The 14,136-nt window shown below is 39.9% G+C and overlaps 1 protein-coding gene across 5 annotated transcripts in view; it reads right to left on the bottom strand.

Annotated features, from left to right (window-relative positions):
* Window positions 1–14,136, bottom strand: part of LOC135225173 (protein PRRC1-like) — a 56,091-nt gene that overhangs the window by 23,081 nt on the left and 18,874 nt on the right. Inside the window, exons 1-2 of one of the 5 annotated variants that reach the window (XM_064264429.1) lie at window positions 6,749–6,804; window positions 5,324–5,647 (exon numbers count right to left, since the gene is read on the bottom strand). The exons of 2 other annotated variants lie outside the window; for them this stretch is intronic. In XM_064264429.1, the coding sequence (XP_064120499.1) occupies window positions 5,324–5,414 (91 nt within the window). In that variant the 5' untranslated portion in view covers window positions 5,415–5,647; window positions 6,749–6,804. Of the gene's footprint in view, window positions 1–5,323; window positions 5,648–6,748; window positions 6,805–14,136 lie in introns of those variants that run through there. 2 more of the 5 variants (XM_064264431.1, XM_064264430.1) reach the window with 2 other exon arrangements.

Below are 14,136 nucleotides of genomic sequence, written 5' to 3'. Positions count from 1 at the left end.
AGTCACGTCATCTAAATCACGTCATGATAGCCATCTTCTCCCTGGCAGACAAATTCAGTTGGCATCTTTCCTCCACCCACATAGCTGGAGTCAGAAACGTCATAGCAGACGCCCTATCCCGATCAGTACCCCTAGAGTCGGAATGGTCACTAGACGACAGTTCGTTCCAATGGATCCTTCAAAGAGTCCCAGGGCTTCAGGTGGACCTATTCGCATCCCAAGCGAACCACAAACTACCGTGTTATGTAGCCCCCAACCTGGACCCTCTGGCTTACGCCACGGACGCCCTAGCTCTAGACTGGAACAACTGGGGGAAGATTTACGTCTTCCCTCCAGTGAATCTCCTTATGAAAGTATTGGACAAACTCAGGACATTCAAGGGTCAAGTGGCTCTAGTAGCCCCAGACTGGCCGAAGAGCAATTGGTACCCCCTGATTCTGGAACTGGGCCTTCGTCCCCTTCGGATCCCCAGTCCCAAGCTCTCCCAGTCAGTACAAACGAAGACTGTGTTCGCTTCCTCAGGGATTCTCAAAACCCTAACTTTATGGATTTCATGAAGTTTGCGGCTAAAAGAGATGCGAATATTGACCCTCAGAATATTCTCTTCTTGGAATCCGATAAAAGGGATTCAACTTTGAGGCAGTATGATGCTGCTGTCAAAAAGTTAGCAACCTTCCTGAGAGAGTCAGATATCAGAATCATGACAGTTAATTCAGCTATATCCTTCTTCAGATCCTTATTTGAAAAAGGTTTAGCAGCTAGCACGATTACGACAAACAAGTCAGCCTTGAAAAAGATATTTCAATTTGGATTTAACATAGACTTGACGGATACCTACTTCTCGTCTATTCCTAAGGCATGTGCTAGACTTAGGCCTTCTGTGAGGCCTACGTCAGTTTCATGGTTCTTAAACGATGTTCTAAAACTGGCTTCCGAAACCGATAATGACACATGCTCGTTTATGATGCTCCTAAGGAAAACCCTATTTTTATTAAGCTTGGCTTCAGGAGCAAGAATTTCAGAACTGTCGGCTTTGTCCAGAGATCCGGATCATATTCAATTCCTTCCCACAGGGGAAGTAACTACTTTCTCCGGAACGTAGCTTTTTGGCAAAAAATGAAGATCCTTTGATGAGGTGGGAACCTTGGAAAGTTTTACCTCTTCCACAAGATGTATCCCTTTGTCCAGTTTCAGCCTTACGAGCCTTTCTATCCAGGACCTCCTCATCCTCATCGGGGCCCCTCTTTAAGAGGGAAAAAGGTGGAACTTTATCCATTAAAGGCATCAGGCAACAAATCCTGTACTTTATCAAACAAGCCAATCCTGACTCTTTCCCAAAAGCACATGATGTCAGGGCAGTAGCCACCTCAATTAATTATTTCCAACACATGAACTTTGATGAGTTGAAAAAATATACCGGATGGAAATCGCCGACAGTGTTCAAACGCCATTACCTTAAGTCCTTGGAAGCTCTGAAATTTCAGCAGTAGCAGCGGGAAACATAGTTTCCCCTGACTCTAGTTAATTTGTAGTAGAAGATTCAGTCCTCCTTTCTACCTGCCTCACCCAACGGTTCGTCTATTCCTACAGTGTTCTTTTACATTCACCTTGTGCCTTAGCTGCTTTTTAATAAGGTAGTGAGTGCCCCTTATTTTTGTGCTAGGGACACTCACAGATGATTATGCATATTGATCTCATGGATGTTACCCCCTTATTTTTTAGGCTAGGGGATACATCTCATTTATAATGGTTACGGGTTTTTGGTGATATTAAGTCATATACATTCCTTATATATATATTATCATTGTTGATTAATTTGATTGTTTGAATTGCTATTATATTTTGATACATGCCTTTACACAGATACCATTCTGTTACATGTAAGCCAATTTACCTCTGTACATATGTAAATTACCTTATGTTAAGAAACATGTTTAGAATTAAGGGTAATTTAAGCATATTGTTACTTTGTATCACTGTGTATTTGTATCTTTTTAGCAATTATATTCTTTTTTAATTTTTCTTTATTTTATTTGGGACCTATGATTATTTTAATTTATTACTTTTGTTTACAATCTTGTGCTATTTCTCTGGTACGATTTCGCGCAGCGACACGAGCTGAGCCCAGAAAAGGGATTTTGACGTAAGGAAAAATCTATTTCTGGGCGATTGGCTCGTGTCGCCAGCGAAATCCCACCCTACCCATCCCTTCGCCAAGATTGTCTGCTAACTTCAGGATGGCACCAGGGGCGCAGCAGTCGACAGCATGGGATGGAGTAGTAGTAGTACGAGCTGCTCACCCTGTGGGTCGGCTCCCCTCTTGGAGGGATTTGGTAGTGGGAGATTTCTATTGGCATTTGGCTCGTGGTTGTGGTCTCACTCGCCTAGTGTTCATACCGACACCCTCCTGGAGGGTGAGCGAGTCAGTTATACTGACCTTTTTCTTTATTTTATTTATTCTCTGGTATGTGTTAGTACATTTACCCTAGAAATAATAGATTAAAGGATATTTCGCTGGCGACACGAGCCAATCGCCCAGAAATAGATTTTTCCTTACGTCAAAATCCCTTTTATATGTACTTACCCAGTAATTACTTAGCTAAAGTTTCTACTCAGTGGAAGCTTAAATTTTGAAATTCGTGCTAACGACAGGCTATTGTTTATATAGGTGACAGAACAAACCTACTTTTAGGGTAAAAGAGGAACAACTCATCCAAGAGCTCAATTTGTTTTATGCTCTAGAGTCCATAACAGGGGAGGAGGGTGGGTTCTGTCCGTAATTACTGCATAAGTATATACGTATGTATAAAATTTAATTTTATCATAAAAATGTAATTTTTATGTACCTAAGTAACTTACCCAGTAATTATACTTAGCTGAATCCATATTGTGGGTGGAGGGATTCATGAACAAAAATACCCCAAAACATCAGAAAACTTTTAATGAAAAGAGTTAGAATTGATAAAATGCTTATTCCTTACCTGGTGAGAGAGCTGCAGCAGGAAGGTACTGCCTCTGGTTGGTGCTCACCTCCACCATGTAGCGGCATGGCAGTATAGCCGGCATGGCGGTATAGCCAGAATCACCTCTACTGAAGTGGGTACTTCGTAGTGATGGAGTATTCCGATCACTTGACGAAGTAATAATAACAAAAGCCTTGCAATGCTGGATATATAGGATTGACAATGAAGCACAACCTAAAAACATATACAAATGCCCTGCCACAGGCGCAGTACAACAAAAAACATAACCAGAGTTTCTGTCACCTTCACCACATAAAACATTAAACCACAACCACACATAAAAAACTGGTGGGCACTCTAGGTACTCAGTACCCTCCAGGCTCCCCAAAGACTCAAACACAATATTCCAAGGCGATGAGAAAAGAGACAGAAGACAAGCTTCCTAAACTTCCACTCCAAACACTACACCAGCCATGGACAACGGTCGTAATGTACTGCAATTATTACAAACCGCTTAAACATCACGTAAATAGGGCATAATGAACACCGACTTGCTTTTCCAAGTAGTCCATACAACTGCCACAAGAGAAAGATTATGTTTAAACACCGAAGATGTTAATATAGCCCTAATATCATGGGCTTTTACTGTGAGGACAGGTAAGTTGTCTTCTTCAATTTGAGAGTGAGCCCCCAAGATAAGATTTCTTAAGAAGAAAGAAATAACATTTCTAGACAAGGACCTAGAAGGTTTTCTTACTGAAAACCACAGGTTGCTAGCTGGGCCTCTGACTTTCTCTGTTCTTTGCAGATAATATGTAAGAGGCCTCATGGGGTACAGGACTCTTTCATCTTCCTCTGGGCCTAAGATGTTGAAAAGACTATTGATGGTAGAGGAGTGAAGCACGGGCTGAGACGGATTCCCTTTCTTTGCTAGATAGCCCAGAATGAGGGAACAAATTGCATTATCACTAGAAAAACCCACTCTCTTGTCAATAACATCAAGTTCACCGACTCATTCTCGTTTAGTTGTAGCTAGACCCACAAGATTCAATGTAAAATCTATGAGAACGCATGCTTTATACTGTAATGCAGACAATAAATAGATATCACAAGACTGCATTTAGGGGGTCATTCAAAAAGTATCCATGATTGCACTGCCATCAATCTTATTTACAGCAAAAAAAGTTATAAAAATGTAAAGATCTCCAAAATTGTATACTAATTACTCTTGCTACCTTGCTAAAATTTATTGCAGCCTATCTTTGTACATAGCTTAACCCTACTGGTACCATATTCTAATTCTATCATTAAGATTTAGGCTAAAATTTAATAATTATCAAACAACTGCAATAACTACTATTGGAATGTGGCAAAATACAATACTATACATACTGTAAGTAAAAAAATACACTGCTCTAATAAAAAAATTATGCTGGGTGACTAGCATTCGATATATATACTACATAGTTATAAATCACTTGTATGCAAAACAGGTAGGTATGTATTACATGTGGTAACTAATACAAAATGGTGTTTGCGTCCCAAGCTACCCAATAACCTTTAAATGAGTTGTCTACAGTGGAGCCCATGTATTCGTGGGGGACGCATTCCAGACAATCCCCCGTGAATAGCTAGAATCCACAAATACTTAGAACCCCCATAAAAATGCTAAGAACTGCCTGTTTTGTTAGTTCAAACTCAAGAAAACCCCACTAAATATGCTTTTACCTGGTTTTTTTAATAGTTTTATCACAAAAAGTGCATTTAATCATGAAATTGATATGAAAGTACAGTTATTTGTGGATATTTCACATAGAAAAATACAGCAAATATGCAAATTTCCTGCAAGTAATGGGTAGATATGCTCCATACAGAAATCTGCGAATATGTGAGTCCACGAATTTTGAGAATACGAGTACGGGGGTTCACTGTACTGGCAGTCCCCAGTTATCGGTGGGGGTTCCGTTCTCAGCAGGGTGCTGATAAGCGAAAACCGCCATTAACCGAACCTCAGCAATTTATGAATGGCGCCTATGTTAAGGTATGTTACGGAACCATAAAACTATTATCAGCACCTTATGGCGCTGATAACTGAAACTTAGGCCATTATGGCACCATAAATAGCTGATTTTATGGGACTAGACAAGCGCCATACAACTGGATCGCCATTAACTGAGTCCACCGATAACCAGGGACTGCCTGTAATGATGCCTACATTTCAAAGTAAAACGTCATTACAAAGCCTGATCAAACCTTAAATCCTAACATAAAAATAAAGTACTAACATTGCTTAAAGCATACAAGTCTCAAGATATACAAGGTCTCTCTTCTCTACAGTTTACCAAAGCTACCTCACTTACACTCCATGTGAGTAGGGAGGAGGGGAGATGTACGATGAGTGACTCGATCAAATACATCCTGAGCTTGCTGAATTATATCCTGAGTGTTCATGCTTTCTTTTAATAAATATCATGGAATATGAGAGGGAGACACTGAGGTCTCAGCAGCTCACAACGAAGTCGTTTGATGTGCCTGAAATGCTATCTCCTTGATGTAGCAAAGCCTACATCAACCAATACAGAATGCTATTACTTGGTGCAAAAATATATGTGAATGGTATTTCTTGTTTTCATTAATGTCACTGCACTGTATGTTCAGATCACATTGAAACGGTTAAAATTATCCTTAGAAGAAACAGAAACAGTATTAACAGGTATACAGTACTCCATAATCAGCAAACAGGCACAGACTAAACTAAAGTAAACCCCCCAGAATTGCAGAGGATGTGTACCACATCCCCCTTACTACAGTAAACCACCCAGAATCCCAGGGGATGTGTATCACACGCCACCACAAATAGTTAAAACTCATGAATACTTTTTTGGTATTTCAAACATAAAAAACTCTAAGAATGCTCATACCTGAGTATTTTAATAGTTTTATCACATAAGGCGCATTTAGTCATGAAAATACAGTATGTAATTAGTGAATATTTTGCAATGAAAAAACTGTGAATCGGTAAGTCTGCAAATTACGAGCTTACGAATCTGGGGGTTTACTGTATGTCACCTCCATTCAAAACCAGTGACAGCAAGTTTCAACTATGAGAACAAATGCCCAAATTTGGTTCTTATTCACTTAAATGTCAATACATATAAAAAAGAAATACGTATCAGCAAAAATTAAGTTACATTCAATAAACAACAAATTATCATAGCCCATCCTACTTATACTAATCAGATACAAGAGAAAGTGTCATCACTGTGTAACAGTGTGTTGAGTACACCTGAATTAAGTTTTCTAGTGAAACATGGATCCTTAAACATTTAAAAATATCATGCAAGTTAAGTGTTTCAATACTTTATCACAAAAAGCTTATGACCAATAAACTAGGCTACTCTTGAAAAAATTAATCATCAACACCTGAGAACAATGGACACTACATACTCAAGACTGAAGTTTTACTTAATGGAGTGTACCATAAAACTGCCAATTCCTTATCTAATTACAATATGATGAAGTATGATAAAAACACATCAATATTAGCAATCTATAACGCACATAAGCATTTAAAACAGAGCGGACACAGTACACCACACAGAGTACACGTTAATTGAATTGAGTGTACCTCCTGCAGTACGATATACAAAATAATGGTCTCAAGATTTTCAAAAGTGAGGCTTCTTATATGTATCATTATCACTGACGAAAGGAGCACTTTTCTGAAGTAAGAGGAAAATGAGTAATTTGACTAGAAAAATACAAAATGAGACATAGCGAATTACTTTTGCAGGAAGCTCACACATACACAAACACACCAACAACCTTCCAGATGCTTCTGTATCAAGTCAAGCTTGAGAAGCTGGGGCAAAGAAGCCTCACTAACGCAAAGGTGATCCTATTACCTAAGAATTATCGTGAAGCCTTTAACATTATTAAGAGACACATGCGAGCTCATTTGAAGGCACAATTGATAACTGTTGCTAATATAAAGAGAATGAAATATCCAAATTTTAAAATACACTATAGTGACACTATAGTCACTCAAAAAGTTTCTCTGAGGGTTTAAAGTTCAACAAAAAAAAATTTCCAACTACATTTAAAATTTTCAGTTAAAAATAATTTTTGGGACCATCTCTGCAATTCTGATGCAACAAGAATACCTTTCCAAGCAAAAATATTCCCTTTTTAATTATGTGAACTGTCGCGATGATATCTATTATGCCCTAACACAATCACCCAGCTAACTGTGGTAACAAGTCTGTCAACAGAAAATAAATAAAGAAGAAACAATGAATCTGAATGTTTTTTTAAGAGCTTTTACATAGGCAGTTTCTCAAAACCCACTAGTACAGACCACCTGCACCTTGCATGGATTTACCATGTACTGATTCAGTTTTGCTTGAATATACTTTGAAAAATAAATTAGCAAAATTATGCGCTAGTCAAACATTCATTGTCAAGGTGAGACACTAAATATCCTCTGACTCTGACTGGAATGAATATTTTCTGCTTAAACCAGTGCAATTACATATATAATGCAGTTGCAGCACAGTACATCATATATATAAGACAGTAAACAGTATACTGACAACAGAAATACAGAGTAGTTCTGGTAATACATATGCTAAGTAACAAGGATGCAGTACCACTTTGACATAACAATCTTAAATAAAATGGCTACAGGGTGTATTAAGAGAGATTTTACAGCTCCTATGGTAATTCTTTGAGATTTTTTTTTATTAAAATCTTCCTAATTCATCAAGTTTTGTTTAGCAAATCTATTCCCGCCCCCAAAAAAAGCATTGGTATACTCACAAGAAATATGAACCACAGAGGCCAAAGAGAAATTACCAAGATGGAAATATACAGCTTTTGCAGGGTGACTAAGTCATTTTTTACACAGTAATCAAGAGTGCTATTATTATTTTCTTCATTCATACACATTTTACGGTTACAAGTTCCCTTGACAATACCATCAACTTGCATAAGCTACCTGCCTGCCTTGCATACTGAGTAACCCATCTGTGTTTATGTGTAACTTTAGAAATGCTATAGCACACCTAATAACTGTTCTACAAAATGCAAAAAAATAAACTCTGAAAAAGAAATACTACTGCAAAAAGTAAAGGACAAAAGCTAATAAATACACTTACAACTTAAATCTGTGAATAATCAGTTTTATAAATGTATTACAGTGATAAACAAATAAGCGCTATACGTACTATGAGCATTATGTATTTAAACTCAGTTTTCAGGCTAAATTATCTAATAAAAATTACTATAATAATAATAAAGGAGATCCAAGAGAAATGCACAGAGGGACATGTAATAGTTAAACTTTGTGTAATTTTCCATCATTATTATTTAGCTAACTGAGGCCACCAAATCTCACTTCCAAATACTAGGAGGCCATTCCCAAAGAATGTGTTTTAAATTCTAGCAAAATGAAGTTGAAATTGGATAAATAGGTTTTAAAATTCTAGCAAAATGAAGTTGAAGTTGGATAAATAGATGGGGAAATGACTAACTGGAATGGTTGAAAAATAAAAGGTAAAAGGCAATGGAGCATAATCTGCCTTACTCAAGCTCTGCCGAATAGCATCTCCTCCTACCAGTCTTATTCAGCAATACTGCCAGCTTTTTAGGTTGGGATTTTACATTCTGCCCAACAATGTAACTTACACCCAAATGTGCCTAAGGTAAACAATCTTCCATATCTCAGGCACTTGCAAAATTTTCCCTTGCTAGCTCTTACAATCTCTCATGGGTCTTGCTAATCATCTGACGATTTAACTAGCACCTCTTTCGACATTGCTACAATTTTGCTAGGATCCTTCCCTCCATCTCATCAGAATTTTACCTGTTTCTTGCCTTCTAGATTCCTTATGCTATATAACTAACGTACTTCTTGGTTCTTAGTCACTGTGAATACAGTCTCATAAGGGGCTGGTGGCATTAGCGCACCTCATACAGTGAGCTTTAGACATTACTTTACACTCATTGCAGTGTACCTTTGGACAATTGCCGCAACCCCTTTTATAAATTACCTCCATTCATATTATTTTTCTTCCATCCTTCTTTCCACCTTCTCCTAATAATTTTTCATTATGATTTTCAGAGCTGAATGACCTCATAGGTCCCAGTGCCTGGCATTTGGCCTAAATTTATATTTAATTCCTTTCCACTTTGGAGATAGTTTGGAACCAAAGATGTTGATATTTAGACCTGTATAACAATAAAATGGAGCTGGAGTAATACATATGTATGTGTTTACTGGTTTTACATACTGCGGCAGATGCACTGAAACAGAATCTATGGTGACATATACATAGGTTATACCATCCATGCAAACAACGCATTCCTTGTGTTTTATATAAGCCAATGTTAACTTTTTAAAATAAACTTATCAAGTTACTTTCAGGTTTATGATACTTTTTAACATCCTGCAGCTTTTAAGATTCAAAACACATGAATTAGACCCATAATCAGGAGCCCCCACAGGATGATGGGACTCCTGCTACAGACGGAACTCCTGACGTTCATCCACAGGCACACTACTATGGCGCTCACACGACAGAATCCCCTAGACCATCGAGGCTAGATCCACAACTTCTCTCAAGATCGGCCCGACCAATGAGAATCCAACTCTATATCCAAGTGCTATAAATACTTCCCCCGGCAGACACTCTTGCTACAGTCCTTCAACCGACTCGTTCGAAGATGACCTGCGAGAAGGTCGAAACGTCATGATACCAGCTATACCAGCCCTAAACCAAAGACGACCCCGGCACGGAACTGAACTACGCCTGCGGAATAATATTGGCACTGACAATGACCCCTGCTTGTCCTGGACCTGAGATCCTGTTCTAATAAAAGATTACCTTTAGCATTTATAATTTTTAAAAAATTCCCAATGAGAATATTGGCCAGTTACTCAGAAACATCGCTGAGCCTGAGAAGCAAAAAATTGTAAGGGAAATAGAAAAAAACAATATATAAAATCAACTCGCTTAATTCTGCCATTCTTTTCAACAGCATTTGCAATAAAGGGGTCTTCTACCAAAATAATAATAATAATATTATTATTATTATCATCATTATTATTATTATTGCTATTATTATTCAGAAGGTGAACCCTATTCATATGGAACAAGCCCACAGGTACCACTGACTTTAAATTCAAGCTTCCAAAGAATATAGTGTTCATTCAAAAGAAGTAACAGAACTCCACTGCATCTTTGCTTGAACTTCTGAAGTTCCAACTTGACAACATCCTCTGGGAGGCTGTTCCACAGTCCAACGGTGTGAGGAATAAAGGTCCTCTAAAAGAGAAAAATCTCTGGCAGAAGCAGACAGCCACACTGGAGAATAGTATCCTAGTAAAGAAAGGACAAATTACCTAAAACAGGTATTAATTTTATCACTGTTATAAACAAATGAGGCCTTATGAACAATACATAATTTTTGTGTAGCATTTCCTAAAACTTTTACTAGATGTTTCTCAAAAAAAAGATGCGAGCAAAAGTTATACCCAGAATAGCTGGAGCTTCAGACTCATTCAGCAAAGTCCCATCCACCTGAAAGGGAGGGTGGGATAGAAAATTTGTACAAGATCTCTTAATCAATAGTGTATTTGTTTTACTGGAGTTCAGCCTCAAACCACATCGACTACACCCCTCACTGATCTGGTCCATGCCCTGGCTGAGGCTGAGGGCAGTTTCATTTCTAGCAGTGGAGACTTTACTACACCCCCAAGTGTTGCATCATCGGCATACAGAACAATCTTGTTTTCCAACCCAAATTCTATAACACTTGTACACCAGTAATAAGGCAAGATAAGAGCATCTCTGCCTACATTTGCTAAATTTGGATAAGAAATAAACCCCAATTTTTCATATATATTTAAAAATAGAACATTTCTGATCTTCCTCATGTGGTTATTAGGCTGTCCTTCCTGTGTCAGGCATAAATAGTGCCTTTATCCTCTTAAACAACAGAGGTTCTTTGTCCTATTTTCTCACTAGAAAGCAGGGTGGAAAAAATGTTATTGTTAGTATACAATAAGGTTTTGTACATACTTACCTGGCAGATATATACGATTGATGGCCCGCCCAGCCTCCCCTCAGGAGACCGGTGGAAGGAAAAATTCTGGCTGGAAAGGGAGATTGGTTCTTACATCCGCCACCCAGCGGCGGGTAAGGTAGATCACCTGACCTACCTGTCGCGTGTGCCGCGAGTTTTGAATTCTGTCGTGACGTCAGAGACGTATAGCTAAGTATATATCTGCCAGGTAAGTATGTACAAAACCTTATTGTATACTAACAATAACATTTTTGTACATGAACTTTCCTGTCAGATATATACTTAGCTGATTGACACCCTTGGTGGAGGGAAAGAGACAGCAATATAAATATGGAAAAAAGGGGAAAACAACACTAGTTGTAGGATGTAAAAACAACCTTGGTTCTTACCTGTTTAGGCAGAAGACTTCGTAGTTACTGTCTATGAGTCTGCGTTGCCTTAAGAGCTTCAGCGAGGGCGTGACCTACAGCTGACAGACTCTTTGGGTCTATCAAAGGGATTTGGTTGTCCGCTTACTTGATAGAATCCGAGCAGGATCTGTCAACGGGGATTCGCCCACTTATATGACAGAACCTAACCACTATCATTGCAAGGAGCTCAAACATACACCGATCACCTAACCAAACTAATCATTGTTAGCACTACGAAATGAAAAACATGCCTACCCGCATGTTCTTTCAAACAACCAAAAACTTACAACCTAACAAGGGGAAAAAATATATACTACTAAGGATATGTCTCAGCTCCCTGCCCCAGCACCGAATCCGCCGATACGTACGGGCCTAACCCGAAGCACTTTTCATACGTAATTTTGACGTCTCTCAGATAGTGGTTTGCAAAGACTGAGTTGCAACGCCAGAATGTTGCCTTCATAATATTACTCAGGGATATGTTTTTGTTAAAAGTCAATGACGTGGCAATAGCTCTTACCTCATGAGCTTTGACCTTAAGAACTTTGTATTGACTTTCCTCACATATCGCATGCGCTTCTTTCGCCAGGCTTCTGATAAAGAAAGAAAGCGCATTCTTCGAAAGTGTCCTCCTTGGATCTCTTACAGAGCACCAAAGGTTGACATCATTGCCCTTAAGTTGTTTCTTTCTCTGTAGATAGAATTTCAAACTTCTTACTGGGCAAAGAGACCTCTCTGCTTCCTCGCCTACTAATGCAGACAATCCTTGTACTTCAAAGCTCCTAGGCCAAGGATTTGAGGGGTTCTCGTTCTTGGCTAAGAACGAAGGAAGGAATGAACAGATAGCTGCATCTCCTCTGAATCCCACATTTCCTTCTAGTGCATGGAGTTCACTAACCCTTTTTGCGGAAGCCAATGCCATGAGGAAAATTGTCTTCTTCGTGAGGTCTCTAAACGATGCAGACTGAGGCGGTTCGAACTTATTGGACCTCAGGTAACGTAGCACTACATCCAGATTCCAACTCGGAACCCCTGGAGAAACCTTCTTGGATGTTTCAAACGATCTTATTAGATCATGAAGGTCCTTATCTTCTGAAATGTTTAAGTTTCTGTGCCTAAACACTGCAGATAGCATGCTACGATAGCCTTTAATGGTTGATACCGCCAATCCACTTTCTTCCCTAAGGAAAAGTAAGAAGTCTGCTATTCGTGTCACAGAGGTACTGGAAGAGGAAAAGTGATGGTTCCTACACCATCGCCGAAAGACGTCCCACTTCGATTGGTAGACTCTAAGTGTAGAAGGCCTTCTTGCTGCTGCGATAGCCGTTGCAACTCTTGCCGAAAAGCCTCTCGTTCTGACCAAACTTTTGACAGTCTGAAGCCAGTCAGATCTAGAGCGGGGAGGTTTTTGTGATACCTCTCGAAGTGGGGTTGTCTGAGCAGATCGATCCTCTGTGGTAATGTTCTCGGAAGATCTACTAACCATTCCAGTACCTCTGTGAACCATACTTGTGCGGGCCAGAACGGGCTACAAGCGTCATCCTTGCTGCCTCCGATTCTGCAAATTTCTTTAGAGTCTCTCCCAGTATCTTGAATGGAGGAAAAGCATACGTGTCTAGACCCTTCCAATCTAGTAGGAACGCGTCTATCGACACTGCCCTCGGGTCCGATATCGGAGAGCAGTAGTTGGCTATCCTCATATTCTTGGCTGTGGCGAAGAGGTCTATATGAGGTTTGCCCCAAAGCTTCCACAGGTCCTGGCAAACATCTTCGTGCAGAGTCCACTCTGCCGGCAGAACTTGATCTTTCCTGCTTAGGAGGTCTGCTCTGACGTTCTTTTCTCCCTGTACGAACCTGGTAAGGAGACAAATCTTCCTTTTTTCTGCCCAAAGCAGAAGTTCTTTTGCTGTCTCGTACAGGGAGAAAGAGTGAGTCCCCCCTTGCTTCCTGATGTAAGCCAGGGCCGTGGTGTTGTCAGAGTTGATCTGAACTGTTGAAGCTAGGACGTGAGGCTCGAAAGCTTTGAAAGCTAGCCAAACCGCCATCAGCTCCTTCTTGTTGATGTGCCAGGTCACCTGTTCCTTGTTCCAGGTGCCTGACACTTCTCTTGAGCCGAGCGTCGCTCCCCAACCTGTTTCCGAGGCGTCGGAATACAACACTTGGTTGGGGTTCGGAATGTGAAGGGACATCCCTTCTGCAAACTTGAGAGGGTTGGCCCACCAAGAGAGGTCCTTCTTGATTTCCTTTGAAATCTCGAAGGAGAACTCTAGGTTTTGTGAACGACACCTCCAGTTTCGATGGAGAAAGAACTGGAGAGGTCTGAGGTGCAACCTTCCTAGAGAAAGGAATTGCTCCAACGAGGAGAGTGCCCCAACAAACTCATCCACTCCCTCGCTGTGCATACTTCTTTCTCTAGAAGGCTTTGACTTTCTCTGACCCTCGGGCTATCCGTTCTGGAGACGGAAAAGCCCGAAAATCCAGAGAAGCCATCCGAATCCCCAGATAGATACGATCTTGACTGGGGATCAACTGAGACTTTTGAAAGTTCACCAAAAGTCCCAGAGAACTTGCCATGAAAAGAGTCTTTTGTAGGTCCTCCAAACATCTTTCCTGAGACTTGGCTCTGATCAGCCAGTCGTCCAAGTAAAGGGACACTCTGACTCCCTCCAAATGTAGCC

The sequence above is a fragment of the Macrobrachium nipponense genome, chromosome 13, assembly GCF_015104395.2.
Source record: "Macrobrachium nipponense isolate FS-2020 chromosome 13, ASM1510439v2, whole genome shotgun sequence".
In the NCBI taxonomy this organism is placed as follows: domain Eukaryota; kingdom Metazoa; phylum Arthropoda; class Malacostraca; order Decapoda; family Palaemonidae; genus Macrobrachium; species Macrobrachium nipponense.
The sequence above is the reverse complement of the archived record's forward strand: the minus strand, read 5'-3'. Positions and strand labels throughout refer to the sequence as shown.